The following is an 18,957-nucleotide window of genomic DNA, read 5'->3' on the forward strand; positions in this document are numbered from 1 at the left end:
CCAGAATCCTGAATAGAGGGGACCTGGTCTCACATATGTGCACACACACACCAGTCCCAAATCCATCATGCCCCCCCTCCGCCCTGCAATTCATCCTGGTTGCTAATCCTGTATGTGGCATTTACTTAACTGCTTTTATGAATTTTCTGGGGCAATGGAAATCCAGTATGTTGCAGCTTTTGCCCCCCAGGTGTTCTGGGAGTTTTAGGAAAGTGATGAGGGTGAGTCCTGCCTAATACTGTACACAAGCTTCTGCCACTCTAGTTAAAGTCAACACCAGTGTTCAGAAAACACCAGCTCAATAGAGCCGTACTAAAGAAATTCATTGTTAAGAGCTGGTGTTAGATATTCAGATAGGATCACAGCCATCAAACCTCACATCAGGATTTAAGAACAGATCATTTAAAGAAAGCATAAGAAATCTAACCCCCAGTTTCATTCATGCATTCTGAATGCCTGTCATTTTTTAAAAAAGTTCTTCATTTTATAGTTATTTAAACTATGTACATATAGATGTTATGCAGCAGGAAATATGCAGGCATGGTATTAGTGCTGGAGAGATAATTTATTTTGATTCATATTTAAGAAACTATGAAATACAAGAGGAATGTTCCTTAAAGATTCTATGGCTGTAAGAACTACAGGCAAACTGTTTTCTACTCACTACATTAAAATGGTCAACAGAGGTAGATTACTGTATTTTTAAAACTGCATGCAAATATTTTTAGAATATATTAAATAAAGTGCATGAAAAATTCTACAGCCATCAATACAAACCCTCCCCAGAAATACTCACCGCAAACAGAATTCTTAAAATTGTTCTTTATTCATAAACTTGATGCAAGTTTACAGATTATCGTACACTGCTAAATAATTCTGCAATGAAAAATGAAACTCAAAAAAAAAAAAAGCAAGCCAAGTGTGCACCTGTCATTCTGCTAGTCCATTAGGATAAGAATTCAATAAGGTATTTGGAGTTTTAGCCTCAGGATTTAAAGAAGCTATATAAAAGTTTACAGAATGTGTCCTCTGACTTAAGGCTGCTAACTGGATTTTATAGTAATAATATGTACAACCAAATAAGCAAGGAGAGTGGAAATCATCCACATTTCGCTCCCTGAAAGACTGCATGAGTCTTCAGCGAGGCAAAATCTTTCTATTCTCCTCTTTCAAGCTCAAAAGCAGCACAAGTAACCAAACGCTTGAAGCCACATGCTTGGGCGTCAAAAGAAAACATTATTCTTATTTTTATTGGAGGGGCAACAGGGAGAGGCAATACATCTCTGGACTCCTCAACTTTAAAAAGTACTTGCGCCTTTATTTCAATCCCTGTGATCACAAATTTCTACACAAACTCAGCTACCAAAAATTAAAAACCACACCTGATCTTTTTTTAAAGGTAAGGCAATGATCATAGCAGTTACCGATCCACAGCAGTTACAGAACCAGATTCCTGAAAAAGGAAGAGCAGTTTCCCATTAGTTTTTCAACAAAACTACGGTCACAACTATGGCAATATTTTCCCCCAAAAACAAAACCACAACCCTCTGAGTGAAAGAGTTCCCTGGGACTTCTTACTATCACTTTGATTTAAATGTTTTAAAATAAAGGAGTGTCTTCTTGACTTTTGCCATTGCTTTTTAAGTTCAGACTTTCGGTTTCCGTTGTCAAGTGATTGCAACAACCCGTTAACAGAATTACGCGCTTAAAGAAGTTTTCTGTTTGAAACAACTTCAAGCTTTATACCTATGGCTCCTTCATGTGAAGGAGATATAATAGCCAAAAAGGAAGAAAGAAATTGATGCCCCAGTGGATATGACTAGTCACACAATTCTATTGGCACAAACTGGCTCTGCTTAAGCAGCATGACAACTGGAGAGCATTTCATATGTCCAGAAACAGTTCATATTCTCAACCACAGCTGTCAGGATTTGGGGAGGGGGGGCGGAGAGGAGGTGAATGATTTAACATTACAGTTCTCCTACATATCATCATTCAAATTGGCAATACTAAAAACACTTACAATTTTAGGTTGAGGCAAAAACCAATATCCCAGATTTAAAAAGACCCTGAAAACTTGGCAACATATTATTATAAACTAACTTTATTCAACATGGTTCGCTTTAAATAAAATATATTGCAGTCCTTTGCAGTCTGGAAAAAAAATTAAGTGCATACAAAAGGTGGTGGCAGGAAGTTCCTATCTGTCAATATTTTAGTAAACCAACACTCCAATTTGAAGGATTTACACTTTAAAATGTAGGAAGATTGGTATCCTTATTCCACGGGGATGATACAGTAGAGTCTCAAACTGTTCAAGAGAATTGACAGAAGAGCAGAATTGTATGGTTGTAACTTATACTGGATGCTTCAGTCAACAGATCATCCACTAATTATCTATCAGCTAGAATCTTCAGTATGACTGTTACAGAGGCATTTGTAGCTTGAATCTTTTGGAAGGAATTTGTAAAATTGACATTGGTCCAAGTGTACAAGAATTCCATGACATTAGCCATCTTCTTTTGGAGGTGTGAACCAGCCTGCAAGAAATATAAAGAAGAGGATTAAGCACTAGTAAGTGCCCAATAAGTGATGTAAGTGATGCCAGTGTCCATTTGTAGATGGATTTATATCTTATAATCAGTGACATTCCACATTTTCAGACTCTTGAGTTTTAAAGAACCCTATTCTACAACTGGAACAGATTATGCAAAAAAATGGCTTTAGTCAACTGTTGTTAGTGTGTTCAATCACATGATGTTGGGTCTGAGAACTAGTAAATTAACTTTCCATTAGCCGGTTACTCAAGTTTTAAATGTGCTTTTATGTTTCCAACTCAATCACTCCCATAATCATGTTTTGGGGGAGATACAGAAATATGAATTAATATCCTACAAACCCAAATCAAGTCTGCCATTCATAGTTAGAATAAAATAACCTATTTAGCGCCCCCTGGTTTAACACATCAAAGCCAAAGTGGCCTCTAAAAGACAAGGGTGCCCTTAACTTGCTTCCCAGTAATCAATTCATCTTGTCAATTAATCTACAGATTAATCTGCAGCACCCAAAGGCACAGATGAGAGAGAACCAAATTTCCAGGTAGCACTCTAGGTATGTGAAAACACCATATGGATAAGAGGACAATTTCAAGGGAGCAGCTTAAAATGTACTGTTTTGATCTCTCTTCTAATGTTATACTTACAAAACTATGTGTTTTACCACACAATACATACATACCATACATACCATTTTTCTCATGTAACTGTACTAGAGATTTATAGGACTGCTGTGCTCTTGCTAGATTATATTGGTTCTGGAAGGAAAACAGATTGTTTAAGTATTTATCCCAACAATGACAAAAATACAGGGGTTGCGCAGAGCTTGTACTACCAAAATCTGAAACAATCCTAGAGATCCATTTGACCCTGTGACACAGTACTTCATGCATGTGACTTCACCGTGACTGAAAGTTCTGAGATGGACGGTGGCATCATCGTTTAGCAGCGTCACCTGAAGGGTATGTGTCAGGAAACCTTGGTGAGCCCTTGCCCCTCAGCTGGCCAAGCACAGACTTGGATGCGGCAGAGACCAAATGTTCGTTTACACTTCCTCATTTGTGGCTAATCATTATGATTTGGGCCGGGCAAAGGGGTGCCAGAGTACTCTTGCCAGGCATCCCTCCTCCATTTCCCCCCACATCTGGAAAATAGGTAAGAGCAAAATTGGATGCAATAGCCACAGGTCTCCGGGTTTCCCATTGGTTCTAAGCCAATGTGGGATTTTATCTGAATAGTTAACAGGGTGAGTGAGGAGTACTAACCCTCTTCCTCTCCACAGAGAGGAAACTGCATGAAATTATTTATAAAATATTATAAAAACAAGTGCTTGTCATCTGATTGCATGTGATCATGGTCAGATATTCTAAAATGCTGTTATCGTTATTATAATAGACATCTGATAGCTACAGCAGGAAGAAAGGCCCCTTGTTTCCTCCTACTGCAAGAATGAGGAAACACACACAGACTTTCAGGCATTCCATCCCAATCCAATCTAAACATTTTAACTCTGATATTTTGTACTTTACATGGACTGTTTCATATGAATTAATATTCCTTCCCTTTCCTTCCTTTAAGAAACTGAAAAGGGTGGACATGGTCTCACCTTCTCCCTATCTTGTCATCCTCACAGCCACTCATGAGGCTTCATGGTTTACAGGAGACAATGAGGAGGATGACCCTACCACAGCGGCTCTCTTTCCACAATGTCCGAAGCCCCAGGATTGACATTCATTTCTAGATCTAAGAAGACCTGGCTTTAAAAACAACCTGGATCACCTCCTACTTCAGATTAAACTTTTCTGTATTTTTCTGAAAATAAATGTCATTTTGACTTAAAATCCCTGGGCTCCCAAATCACAGGTCTTAGACAAGATGGCCAGCCCTATTCGTCCATTCTTTTCAGCCAACACCACAAACTGAAGTTTTAAAGAGGTAAAAAAAACATGCAAGTTTTACTCCCACTATTGGATTTAATCAGCGAAGCCATACACACAATGACAGTTTAATTGGTCAAACGACAATTTGGCACTTGAACTCAACTGTGGCCGCCTATAAGCTCAGCCAAGTTCTAACTGCATGGTGCAAATCCAGTAATGTTTTGTTAGAAATGATATCAGCAGAGGGACCGCTGGAAGAACACTGGGGCACTGGTGCGTTTACCTTATTTGCTCCAAATTGTACTCTGGCTTTTCCTTTCACTAACGTGGCATTGATCTGCATGATGACAGATTCTGTGGAGTAAGCGCTGCTCCAACCCTAAAGAAAAGAGGAAATGACACCTGAAAAGAAACTGCATTTTCTCAGCTGACCTTTCTGAGCTTATCGTCCCTAATTTCTAACTTTAAAAATCACAATTCATTGTTGAGGTCATAAGGCAGCAAGACAGAAGAGCAATGACACGGCATTCTGCTTTGCATTCTGCAGTTTGACAACCCATGAAACAAAGAAAAAGAACTTCTGAGAAACCTCTCTGATCTTGGTAAGGCCTTGATGCTGTCATTACCTGTTTAGTAAGAAGTTCCATGCATATCGCACCTCCACCAAGAACATACCTGTGGGACAGAAAGACGTGTTGACAATATTGTTTCAAATAATACAAGTTGTGCTCTCTTTACCACAACTTGAACAATTATGTAGCCGATGACAATTGGACAGGAAACTTAGCTGGGTTTTCAAAGATTCCCAATTGGACTGGTGGAAATATTTACACCAGAAGAAAATTGTATCTATTATTATAATTCCATTATCATAGTTCTGACAATAACATAGGACTAAGCCAGTGAGAAAGCAGTTTCTTGGCTGAAGCTACATTTGTAGAAACTGTGCAGTAGCCAGTCAGAAGGATGTGAAACACAAATCATTCATCTTCTACATAGACAGCCTACCATCTCATGATGGTGATACGGTGAAGTGAGCTACTTTTCTGCAGCTTTGCAACATAGGTCTGAGATCAATACTGGTGTCAATGAAGGCAACTGAACCTGAAGTTAAGCAAACAAAGTTTCCAAAACCAATGAGTTCCATGCCTTAAAGATATGGAAGCAGCAGGGTGTATGTGTGTGTGCCAGACACACCTACACAAAGAATGAGAGAGAATAAGAATGTGTGTGTGCGCAATCTCTATGTAAGGAACAGATCAGAAGACCTGCCCTTCCTGTGCTATTCATCCAGTTTTTATTAACTGCTTGTAGCCATAAGGTGCTGAAAAATGATCCAAGTAAAGGCATCTGAAGCAGCGACATGGATGGAGCAGCAGAGTGTCCTGCAGCTGAGTCTGGAAGCAATGTGCTGCTCCCCTACAAAACACACCCTTCCTCCCAGAGAAGTGCTGATACACATGATGCAGTGGGATACACATGACCCAGGCATGGAAGGGTTAGGGTAAAAAAAATGAAACAGAGGGGAAAAACCAAGAGGGACAACCCACAAGGTCTATCTGCAGTTGGGTTTGTCAGAATTGTCTCAAACAGATTCAGCCCCTGGAAGATCACACTAGAAAATGAACTTTGAGTGACACCTCCCCGGGATTTCTGACTCTGTCAATATAAAAAGGGACAGTTTAACAGAGTTACAGCTCATGAACCTATACAGGCTGAGAGGGAATATTTCTCAATTCGTATCTTTTTACACAAGAGATCTCCTGAGGGCCCCCATGGAATACATGTGTAACAGAGACAGAAGACACTATTACCTCTCAATAAACGAGTAAAACTGCCACAGTTGCAATTGATTAATCAAGTGAAGATAATGATCTTGACACTAGAATCCCTGCAGATTCATTGTGAACTAACTTTGAAGCAGATAAATTTAATAGTGTTTCTCGGTTAAAGAAGTGCCTATTTAGAAGATGAAAAAATGAAGCATTCTTTTGAAACAGGAGCAATTTTAAGACTGAGTTATAAGGCAAAGCAAAGGGCGATGGAGTACACATTTGACAACCTACCCAAGGTTTCATACCGGGGGGAGGGGGGGAGGAATCATATCAAAGCACGGAATATTGGAACAGCTTTTCACAACAGGACATTTCATCCCTCTAAAAGAATCCAAGCCTATAAACACTTGGGAATGTGCAAAAATAAAAAATTCATTTCAGGGTGGAAGGGCTTCAGTGTTTCTGTGGTTTGTGAACCACCCGGAGTAGTGGCTTGCTACTAGATGGTCCATATATAGATGCCAGCCCACCAATATGCCACTTTTGGAGGAAGTGGGCCAAATCCTTTCCCAAAGAAAAAATACTGAAAGAGAGAAGGGAAGGGCTACCGTGCAGTGGCATGTTTTGTACACAGAACATCCTAGGCTCATCCTCTGGCACCTCACGGCAGCCACGCTGAGAAAATCTGGAAAGCCATCAACAGGCCTGTGACAAACCCAGACCTACTGGGATATGTCACACAGTTACACTAAGCTGCCACCAACCATTCCCTATAAGAAGTCACACAGACCAGGGATGGATTTTCAACAAATAAAAGAACAAGGTTTATTTAAATCACACACAGGGAAAATAAAATAATCAGGTGAATAAGATTTAGTAACGTGGCTTAGTCTCATTCATACATGCATACAGTTTGGTTCACACAGAACCCTTAACTTGAAGCACAGACCCTGAACCTATCAGTTCTGGCTAACCAACAGACACCTGAACCTATCAGGTTGGTACTCTGACACACAGTAGTACCCTGTCTGACACACAGACTCCCACACCAGCTTCTTCTTCCCAGCTGCTGCTTCGTCACATCCCAGCGTCTCCCAAACTTCTCCACACACGCTTCACATATATATACAGTACAGCCCCTCCTCCTGATGTCCCGCCTTCCACTCCCCATAGGATGGAACTTTCCCTCCCAACCCATGACAGACAGGTAACATCAGTGCTGTATGTAACACCTCCCCTCTTTATAAGTTGTTTTGTAGGGGGAAAGCTAAGGTGCTTTTTCCCAAAAAAACAACCTGGATAAAACACACAACAACAGTTATACATACCATATCATACTTACTTATACTTACATCCTAAGTTAACCATAGCAATTAGGCATTTAAACATTTACCATATACATTACATCAATTTACCTTTATTCATACAAACCAAGTTCAAAAAACAGGTACATTTAACTTTTTGTCATCAATATATACACATAGTCCATGTTCTTTCGCCGTCTTCAATCCTCAGGTCTTCTTGACAAGGCGTCAGCAACACAGTTCACTGACCCTCTGACCACCTTCACTTCAAAGTCATAGTCCTGTAGGTTTAAAGCCCACCTCATAAGTTTGCTATTGTGGGTTTTCATTGTCTTTAACCATTGCAATGGTGAATGGTCAGTGCACAGAACAAAATGTCTTCCCCAGATGTAAGGCTTGGCCTTCTGGATCGCGTAGACTATGGCCAGGCACTCCTTCTCCACGGTTGCCAAATGTCTCTCACCTTTTTGGAGTTTCCTACTCAGGTAGGACACTGGATGCTGGTCACCATTCTCATCCTCCTGGCACAGAACTGCTCCTACCCCGCTGTTAGACGCATCGGTGTAGATGATGAACTCCCGGTCGAAGTCTGGAGCACGCAGCACTGGATAGTTGATTAACGCCTCCTTCAACCTCTGGAACGCCGCCTCACAGTCGCTGGTCCACGGGATGCGGTCATCAGCCTTCTTCCTCGTCAGATCGGTCAGCGGAGCCGCAATCTCGCTAAACCTCGGGATGAACTTTCTGTAGTAGCCCACCAACCCAAGAAATGATTTGACTTTTTTCTTGGTGTTGGGTCTGGGCCAATCACGAACGGCTTCTATTTTGGCCTCTAGGGGTTTTATCACTCCTCCCCCTACCATGTGACCCAAGTATTGTATTTCTGGGCTACCCAGCTGCAGTTTGTTCTCTTTGCAGGGCCCAGGCCACAGCACTTCCTCCCCTGGGTCAAAGTGCCTCTCCCTGCCTTCCTGGTCATCCCAATCTTTCTTTCTGACCTTTTGAGCTTGCAGGGTCTCTGCTGCTAGCTCTAGGTTTCTCTTTAGGTCCTTCCTTAAAGAGTCTATATATGTCACAACGTCTTGTGGGTCATCCTGGGTGATCTGCTCCCAATTTTGTTTGATTAAATCAAGGGGCCCTTTCACCCTTCTCCCAAATAAAAGTTCAAATGGACTGAACCCGGTACTGGCTTGTGGCACTGATCGATAAGCGAACAAAAGGGATTGCAGCTTCTGGTCCCAATTGTTTGGATTCTCTGCCAAGTAAGCCCTAATCATTCGCATTAGAGTCCCATTGAACTTCTCAGTTAACCCATTACTTTCAGGATGATAGGCAGTGGTTTCCTTGAGCTTAATTCCACAGATTTGCCATAAGCGTTTCATGAGCTTTGATGTGAACGATGCTCCCAAATCTGTGATTATTTCTGAGGCAAATCCCATCCTGGACATATACCCCACCAAGGCATCTGCCACTGTGTTAGTTTCGATGTTAGTCAAGGGTATGGCTTCCGGGTACCTCGTGGCATGGTCCACAATGGTGAGAATGAACCTGTTCCCCCTCTTTGTGGCCTTGGGCAAAGGTCCCACTATATCCACCCCTATGCATTTGAACGGAGTGTCAATCACAGGCAAAGGGCACAACTTTGCTTTGGTCCTGTCGCGGTTATTCCCCTGCCTTTGACACACATCACATTGTTTACAGAACTCCCTGATCTGCTTCCCTATGTCAGGCCAGTAAAAATTCTGTGTGATTCTCTGCTGTGTTTTGTTCACCCCTAAGTGTGCAGCAAACATGTCAGAGTGCCCCCTTTGTAAGATCATGGGGCGATACTTTTCAGGTACCACTAGCTGACTTCTGATCCCATCTCCCCCTTTTGAGATATTCCTCAGGGTCTCTCTATATAAAATCCCCTTTTTCTCTAGAAATCTCACTGGGGTTTCAGGTGTTAGCTGGGCGTCAGTCACCTGTTCAAAACACTTCTGGAGAGTGGCGTCTGCCTTTTGCTCTTGTCCAAATCTGCTGTCTGTGGTTAAGGTTTCCACCACAGCTTCTGAACTTCCCCCACCTGCTTCCGTCTCTGGCTCATCATTACCCCCCTGAACTGTCCCCGTGGTGGCTTGTGAGCGTGTAATCACTAGCACCCGTTTCACATGTTCAGCCAGGTCATTTCCCACGAGCACGGCTGCTGGCAGAGTCGATGAAATTGCTAGCCGCCAAACTCCCCTCCAGCCTTGAAAGTTGACAGGTACCTCCGCGACTGGCAGTGAGATTATCTGCCCCTCAATCCCTGCCACCTTCATGCTCTCATTTGGGATTACATATTCCCTAGGAATAATATCTGGATGGCCCAGGGTCACCTGAGAACAAGTGTCCCGCAGCCCCCGATACTGACGGTCAAGTATTCCTACGTCCACCCCTGCTGTCTCAAACAACTGGGAATCTGTCCTCACCAACAGGCAGCGCCTGACCTCTACAAGAGGACCATTTTCCTCAGCCTGATCAGCAGATGTAGCTGTTCCAGATTGAGTCGCCATGGCAACAGGCTCCCTCAGTGACAATGAGCCTTGCTCTTTCTGGACACAGAACACAGCTTTTGGCTTGGTTCCACTCGACTCCTGAGGCACAATTCCTTTTAGCTGCTTTAATTTCTCACACTCTGAGATTAGATGGCCCTTTCCCTGACAGAAATAACATTTTCGGGTGTATTTTGATTCTCTCTCATCTTGTTTTAGTTTTCCCTCCAAAATCTGAGGTCTTGGTTTCATGTCTGAGGGCTTCCCTTCACCATGGGCCCCTCCCCCTTGCTGGCTTTTCCCTGGTCCCTGAGAGTACTTGCTGTAGGTTTCTTTGGGTTTTCCTACAGATTTCTCCTCACCTAAGGGCTTTCTTATCTGGTGAATAAAATCTGCAATCTCGGCGGCTTCTGCCACAGATTTTGGTTTCCTTTCCCTCACCTGGAATTTCAATTCCCCATGCAGGACTGAATAGAACTGTTCCAGCGCTATCAAATCTTTAAGCTGTTGAAAGGTCTCTGTCCCCTCCTGCGATAGCCATTTCTCAAGCAGCCTCACCAATTGGGCCCCCACTTGGGTAAAAGTCTGCTCTGGCTTTTTGGTGATTGACCTAAATCTTTGTCTCAGCTGTTCCGCATTTATCCCATGTCTTGCAAACACCAGTTTTTTAAACTCTGCAAAATCTTTCATCAGTTCCTCAGGCATCTCGGCATAGACCTCAGCCAGGCTACCACTGATTAAAGATCGCATGATGGTCATCTTCTCAGTTTCCCTCACTGAGAAGTCCACAAACGCTCTTTCCACTAAGGAAAAGAACACCTCAGGACAATCTCCCTTGTGGTACACAGGGAATTTCTTCAGGTCAGCCTTAGACAATTGGCCTCCCTCAGAATCCCTATTGTTATTATTGTTCTGGTTCATCAGTTCCAATTTTCTTAATTCAAACGCCATTCTCTCTCTCTCCAATCTTTCCTCCCTCTCCATTCTCTCTCTCTGCAATTCCAATTCAAATTGCCTTTGTTTCTCTCTTTCCCTTTCCTCCATTTCCCTCACCCTCAGTTCATGCTGTTGGGCTAGGAGTATCTTTCTGAGTTCTGGGTTCTGCTCTCCTGTGCTGTCCCCCTGCACTGAGCCAAATTCATCCTCAGAACCTTGGTCAACCTGGGGGTCTTTCACTTCACCCATTTCTGCCATTTGGCTTCGAGTCAAGGGCATAATCCCCCCTCAGAACAGGCTGCTTTAAAAAGTCAAGCCTCAAAATAAAACGACCACTTTTTTTTTCCTCTTTTGCCTCAGAACCAGCTTTCTATAGATTGCTGCTGTTCTTCAGCACTTAACTTGCAACTGTAGCCAGCCAGAGTCTACTCCCCTCTGCTGGGCCTCTCAGCAGACAAGCTAGCTCACTGCTATTTCACAGTTTTGCCTCAGCTTTTTCCCGCCAAAACAGGCTGCCTCAGAGCACCCTAATCTAGTCTCCCCAGTTGGCACGTTCTTCTACTAGCGCACCCCCCCGTGAGGTACACCTAGAAGATTACCTACGCGCCTCAGATTGTCCCTGACTAGACCCCCCTTGCTCTGGGCACACTTGCCAAGGCTTTGCTGGACCGCTGGACAACTGGACCAGTCGTATCCCACACGCTGGACACCAATCAATGTGACAAACCCAGACCTACTGGGATATGTCACACAGTTACACTAAGCTGCCACCAACCATTCCCTATAAGAAGTCACACAGACCAGGGATGGATTTTCAACAAATAAAAGAACAAGGTTTATTTAAATCACACACAGGGAAAATAAAATAATCAGGTGAATAAGATTTAGTAACGTGGCTTAGTCTCATTCATACATGCATACAGTTTGGTTCACACAGAACCCTTAACTTGAAGCACAGACCCTGAACCTATCAGTTCTGGCTAACCAACAGACACCTGAACCTATCAGGTTGGTACTCTGACACACAGTAGTACCCTGTCTGACACACAGACTCCCACACCAGCTTCTTCTTCCCAGCTGCTGCTTCGTCACATCCCAGTGTCTCCCAAACTTCTCCACACACGCTTCACATATATATACAGTACAGCCCCTCCTCCTGATGTCCCGCCTTCCACTCCCCATAGGATGGAACTTTCCCTCCCAACCCATGACAGACAGGTAACATCAGTGCTGTATGTAACAAGGCCCAGTAGACTAATGGCCCAATGCTCTCTCTTCATATAGGTGCAGATGTACACTTGAAACTGCCAAAGACACTGCTACCCCGTCCCCAATATGATTTATTTCAAAGGGCCTCACTGCTGGTCCAGATGATCTTGCCAGTGGTGCTTTCCATTTGCCAGGGAGTCATCCTGAATTAAAGCCAGGGAACCCCAGAACCGCTGGGTGAGCAACATGCCAAAGGAAAGCCGTTCTCATTAGGGACACAGGAAGTGGCCTTGTGCAGGACCCGGTCCCTTGTTTGTCTAGCCTGCTATTGTCAACACGGGTCGGCAGCAGCAGAACTCCAGGGTTTCAGGAGAGCCAGCGCTGTCTTGTAATCCCGGGGATTGAACCCTGGACTTTCTGCATACAAAGCTGGTGCTCCAGCACTGAGAACCAGCTCTTTCCCCTTAACCTGACCTACTGCAACCCAAGTCAATAAAAAAGGCTGGCGAGCAAACACATGTGAAGCTTGGGGAATGTGGATCATCATAGCTATTATGTCCATGGCTTTATTGTTGCTAAGTCACTCTGACACTGGTTCTCTAGTAAGCCCTGATACAATCAGAAGAGTGTTACCCAACTGTGTATAATCCTGTGCCCTGTTTCGATAACACTTTTCTGACAACGACCCAGTTCTCAGCTTTGTGTATTTTATCCTGTTGCATTTTATTATTCTCCCTCTTTGTTAGTGGTTCAGGAAACCTGGCTAGACTTGACAGGGGCACACTGGCTCGTTCTGAACCATACTCAGGTTCCTCCTGCTAGTGGAGAAAAGTAGCCGTCTTTCATTCTGTTAACATCTCATACGATTTATTCTGCCACGTCAAAAGATAACCATGGAAGAGTTATCCCCTTAATCACACCCAGGCTATCCTTTCCATCCCATGTAAAAAAAAGCCTAAAGATCTCTCACACATCTATTTTAACCAAATGACATTCCAGTTCAGACACTGCAGAAACCAGAGTTTCCCAATATGGCTAATGGCATATATGTACTGAATCACACAGCTTCCACCACAACTGGTAGTCTCCCATCTCCCTGACAGCAGCCCCTCATGTTTCCAAAGTTCTGGGGAATCTTTAAGAACATTGTAATTATTGCAGAACATCTGATTATAAGAACAACAGTAATGGACACTTACCCTCCAGTGAGGACCGGAGAAACCACTCTCACAAAGGGAGGGTCAAAGGGGAAATTATCCTAAAACAAGGTGGGGGGGGGAGGAGAGAGAGAAACACAGTTAAAAACTTTGCAAATTTGACCGCCTGCTGCAGATAAAAATAATTTGAACCTTCATTCTGGAATCATAAGAAATTTTCTGTACAATTTGTTACAAAACAAAGGGCTGTATAAAGCTGAGCCCACTTCCAAAGGAGCTGTAGCGCTACTGAAATTGTACTCAACACACTTGATTCACACTTCACACATTAAGGGTAGAGCCATTTTTTCCTTACCTTAAATGAGAAGTTGAGCAAAATATATTCTACACCTTCTTTCTCTTTTAAGACTTGAAGATCACTATGTAACGGGCTGTCAGGATCAACCCTAGCCGTTGTGGGCAAGAAAGGGAAGAAGCAGAAGACCTAAGTCACTCAGACTTGAACAGTTGCTGCTACTATCTATAAAAACCAATACTATAAGATGTGAAGTTATTCTCTTTGAAATGCACAGGTAGCTGTTCACAGAAAAGTGGCTGGCTCATACCCCAGGGCCCTGACTGATACGCTAGTTGAATGTTCGTGCTTGTGTGTGGAGACAAGTATTGGGGACAATGGGGGTGCTCCTGTAATGCTGTTGGCCTGCTCCAGAGTCTAGGAAGCAGGATTGCCTATCTTCAGAAGCTCAGCTTACAGATATGTGTGCTTCCCTCCCCTACAGCAAGCAAGAAGCATGAGCCGCTTTGCTTCCGAGCAGGACTCTGATGGGAGCCATGAATTAAAGCCTCATGTCCTTTTGCCACTGTCCAAATCTGAACAGCCTCTCGTCAGCTGTTTATTTCAAAGAAATAATCAGGACTGGGGAAAAGATTTTGGACCCCAGCTCACAGAATTCCCAGGCTGGCTGAGGGATTTCAGGTATTGTCATCCCCAAACTGACTTTTTGGCACTCTAAAAAAATAGGAGATACCTAAAAGCCAGTCGCTCCTTCTTTAGACCTGAGACTACAATGTTAAGCTTTGACATTTTGACACCCACTGGAACGGAAAAAGGGATCCAAAAAAGAGGATAAGCAAACTGTCTGAGAATCCAGACTTTCATTGCAGGTTTAGCCTTCATTATGTAAACCAAAGTACAACATTTTTGGACAGGACGTGCATTCCTCATAGGAGCCACCAATTTAAAAAGGAAATCCCCACCACCACTGAATTCCCACAGGAAGAAAAAAAAATGTCTACACTGTAGTCTGTAGTTCTCTTATTATTTTTCTATTTATTTATTTAAAATATTTTAGCCCGCCTTTCTCCTTAAAAGAACCCCCTTTTTAGAACTCTGCATTGGATGATCAATCTAACCAACGAAGAATGCAATCCAAAACATAAGAAAATGCACGAAGGCGTAAGGTAGCATCCAGCTTTCCTAATGCAGGATTTTGACGTTGGTTAAAGAGAGAGAGAGAGAGAGAGAGAGAGTGATATAGTCCATTCATGAAAAGCTGAAATGAACAATTTAGGACATGGCTGGCTGGTGGAGGGAAAATCGTGTACTTACTTTAGAAGTTTTACATGCCACTCATACAAACTGTCGTTTACAAGTTCCACTGAATAAATCCCTGTGGAAAACAAAAATGAAAAGGCTGTTTCTAAAAGAACCATCCATAACGAAACGGTGACACAGAATTCTAGGAGGCTTAAAGGGAAAGGAATTTTGTAAAAAGTAGAGAGACCCGTTTTCTGTTCAGACCTGTCTGAGTGAAAAGAAGAGTTCAACACACATAATTCAATAACTCCTCCTCTTTTGTTGAAACACATAACGGTCTCCCACAGAAATGTGTAAGAAATCCTTCCAAGGCCGAAAGGTCTCAGGCTGCTGCTAATAGGCATGCCTTCGGTCTCAACTTGTCTCATTCTCCTACAGGAGAAATTGCAGGACTGCTCTTTGCACTTACGAGAAAGCCGAACTTTCTTCGGTTGGTCTCCACAAGGGTTTTCTGTGTCCCACAACAATCATTTTTTGCCCAAATTACAGGACTGATGTTTGTGCAAATGACAGCAACTTCTGTGTTGATGCACGACCTTTTAAACAGCAGTATAATTGGATGGGGGGGTTACTGTGTCTTTTTGAACAGCCGTGGTACTTGCAGGGCATGTGTGCGGTTAGCTGACACAGGGAAAAAGCATGCCTCTTAGGTAAAGACGTTTAATGCAAAATGTAGAAAATTCATGGGGAGAGCAGCTGCTGTCTAAATCTTGTGGGGGAGGCAAGACATCTTCTAATGGTTAATGAGTGCCTGACAGACGGTTTTGACATGCCGAAGGCTGTCTTGCAGAGAACGAGAAATTAACTAAGATTTTTTAACAACCATAATTGCTAGCTCAAGAGAAAGGGGTCCTTTCTCTGAACACCTCCCTTAACAGCAAGGAATAAAGCCACACATTAGAGCGATTTTAATAAAACTAAGCAAATCTGCACTTGCTCAGATGAGTTACTGCTCCACTTCCTTAAAGGCAGGCTGGATACAAATGCGGAGAAGCCAAAGATAAGAGGTGCGGTTTAGGAGTAGGGCATGCGGTTCTGTCTGATACTTCAGCCATACAGGCAGCTGTAAAACTGCTGAAGTTTAAGATCTCTTTGTTCATTATGGATTATCTTTTGTAGAGTAATGCATTATCCTTCAATAAGCATTTGGTAGGAGGTAAAAGGAAAAGAAGTGTGGGGAAAGCAGCTCTTTATGTGAAGCACAGGCTCCTGTCACAACTAGTTAAGAATGAATGGAATGAAAGGAATCCCCAAACCATCAGCTGGATTAAAGACATCAGTTTTTTTGGTACCGTACTAGCTCATCTGAACTCTGCCCCAGAGGACCCTCTGGACAGGATTCAATCTGGAAAGGTGTAAGATGAGGCTAGTAGCCAAGCACTTTATCCATACTTGACACCTGGTACACAACACGGAGGTCCTGCTCCTCTGATGGACAACCAAAGGATAAATCCATGGCTGTTGTGAAAAAGTCACAAACCAAGTTCCCCAAAGAAGCAGCCCATCTAAAAATAGCCTTTGTCTTTTCAGCTGCATCAAACTCAGCCCCTCCAGCGTAGGACAGGCACACTGTCGTAAATGCTTGTCTCATATCCCATTTGCTTTCTCTGTGTCCTTTTTCTAGGAATGAGAGAGCAAGGGTGGGGGATCAGGTGCTTTTTCACCTACAGCTCTCATCAGCCCAAGCCAACAAAGCCAGCGGTCAAGGATTACGGGAGAAGCAACCCAGCAGCGCCTGAAGGGACAGAGTCCCCTCCCCTTCCCAAAAGTCCTCTGTGAGCAAAAAATGGGGAGACTGGAAGCAAAGCTCAGAGACAGGAATGCAGACGGTGGACGGCCCTTGTTTGTGTTTTTAAAGCAGCAGTAATGGTGGACGCTACGTCTTCCCTTGCATTCAAGCTCCTTTCCATTTGGTGAATCATTCCCTCTTGTCCAAATGATCCGCTGGTTGTGGGAGAGCCAAATTGTCCCAACAGCCTAATAATAATCAAATTCCAAAATTTATACTGCACCAATATTTGACCACCAAAACCCAGAGAAAACTAGGCAAATGTTTTAGGACTATTTTTAAAGCACAGCGACCGCTCATCTCTCCATCGGGAGAGAGGTGGCAAAAGTGAGCTGTGGCAGAGAAGAAAATAGGAGGGGAGGCTCAATCTTAAATCTCCAGTCTGTTTGATCTTTAAAACATCAACGAGGCAGGCAATGTACAGGATCAAATGGGGGCACATCCATCAAGCCAGTCTTGTTAGACTGCACCCAGAGCAGCTCACAGAGTTGACAGAAGCTGGGAAGTTTGAAAAAGTTTGGTCTTCCATCTTAAGCCACACAACTTCCAGAATAAACTCAAAGACATTTCCATTTCGTCTGAGCTCAACAGGCTCCTGCTACAGTGGAAAACAGAGAGCAACCGGGCAGTCTCCATGTTACCCAAGTGAGAAATGATTTCAGATAAGTTTTCCCTGCATCAGGTAAGGATATCAGCCTTAGCCAATAAGGCTACTTCTAACTATCAAGATTTATGGACGCTGAGAGGGACGTACAGAAGCTGGGCTTCTCAGGCGTCCGCTGTCCCAATGCACACCAGGCCATCAGGTGCTCGAGAGAACTCCCTCCCGGGGATTACTACTCCTGATCGCGAGCTTATAGCTATAGATAGCTAACATCCTGACACCGATTAAGACCAACACTGTTTAAATAGGTATCCCTCCTAACACAACGAGGTTAGCCTCCAGGCTTCAAAAGTATACCATGGTAAGCCAAGGTCCGGTGTGTGTCTTTCAACTAAATTTAAAACCAGATGGATGAACTTGGATACTTAGGTCCTGCACTTAATTCTAAAATTGGGCATGTCAAGCCTCAAGCAACTGGTAGTAATTTATTCCTTGCTTTTGTTTTAGGTTCTAATATTCTTTTAATACTGGAAGCCACCTTGGATCCTTTTTAGGAGAAAGGCAGCATATAAATATCTTAAATAATAAATATGATGAGAAGGTTAAGTGTAACCCCTATGAAATATTGTTTCAGCCCAAAGGGGTGAGACTAAGAAAGAGCAGGGTTGTGAGTAAGAGATCTGGATCGGAAAGAGTAGGAGAACTGAAGAGGCCAGTGTTGCTGTTGCCATTTAAACTGTTAAGCCTCACCCCCCCTTCAATTTAGCCCAGGAATAATTCCTACATGTTTGTGTTGGAGGGGTGAATCCACACAGTGAATTAATGAATTGGATAAAATTGAAGGGTTCTGAAGAGTCCACATGTGGAGCTGATTCTTCTGTGTGTTGGATACCCAAACCAGCTAAGGAAGATTTCTTGAATTTTTATCTGACTTCAAAGGGACGCTTGAACTTTGCAATTCTACAAGCAAACTTATTGGTGCTGTTGCCAAAGACTTGGGTGCACAAGTTGTAGTGTTTCGTTGTTCAATAGACATCTAATTAAGTAAATCACCCCACAGAACTTCAAAGTGTTACATAATCTTTTGCATATAACACCCATATATCACTGAAGGATCCATTGGAAGGATTTCAGAGCCAGCGGAACGGCGAGCGGACCATCTGGCCTCATGGGGCGGACTCTCGTTATCGCCACCTGTGCGGGGGGTATTCATATACAAATACCCCCCATCTCTAGTCCTAACTATCTCAAGTTTTCCTCATTTTGGCAGCCTCATTTAAGGCAGGAAAAATCATATGACTGTTACTGAATCAAGAGTCAGAAGCCCTTGCTGATTTACTGTGGCCCACTCAGAAATATGTCAATACATCCTGATCCATCTTTTTACAATCTGTGCTAGATAGCCCTTGGACTAAGCTTTGTGTCCCGTGACAAATATCCTTTTTTAAAAATCCAAGGGCAATCTTCATGGTAGAGATCAGCGATATAAAAAAAATCTGGTTTTGCCCATCATACCTGGCATTAGGTAGGAGATATTTATGCTACAGAACTATGGGCCAGGGGAAACCAAATGGCTGCAGTGGCCTGCAGAATGCTAAGTACAAATACAGAACACAATATGGGGAATGTTCCTGCTTG

At 43.2% G+C, this 18,957-nt stretch overlaps 1 protein-coding gene across 2 annotated transcripts in view; it reads right to left on the minus strand.

The window, feature by feature from the left end:
• Positions 1–807: 807 nt before the first annotated feature.
• UBE2Q2 (ubiquitin conjugating enzyme E2 Q2) overlaps positions 808–18,957 on the minus strand; it is a 34,453-nt gene continuing 16,303 nt past the window's right edge. The window contains exons 7-13 of one of the 2 annotated variants that reach the window (XM_072982255.2): positions 14,939–14,999; positions 13,685–13,775; positions 13,372–13,430; positions 5,062–5,110; positions 4,719–4,814; positions 3,238–3,313; positions 808–2,540 (exon numbers count right to left, since the gene is read on the minus strand). In XM_072982255.2, the coding sequence (XP_072838356.2) occupies positions 2,509–2,540; positions 3,238–3,313; positions 4,719–4,814; positions 5,062–5,110; positions 13,372–13,430; positions 13,685–13,775; positions 14,939–14,999 (464 nt within the window). In that variant the 3' untranslated portion in view covers positions 808–2,508. The remainder of the gene's footprint in view (positions 2,541–3,237; positions 3,314–4,718; positions 4,815–5,061; positions 5,111–13,371; positions 13,431–13,684; positions 13,776–14,938; positions 15,000–18,957) is intronic. The other variant, XM_072982256.2, reaches the window with a different exon arrangement.

The sequence above is a fragment of the Pogona vitticeps genome, chromosome 12, assembly GCF_051106095.1.
Source record: "Pogona vitticeps strain Pit_001003342236 chromosome 12, PviZW2.1, whole genome shotgun sequence".
NCBI lineage: Eukaryota > Metazoa > Chordata > Lepidosauria > Squamata > Agamidae > Pogona > Pogona vitticeps.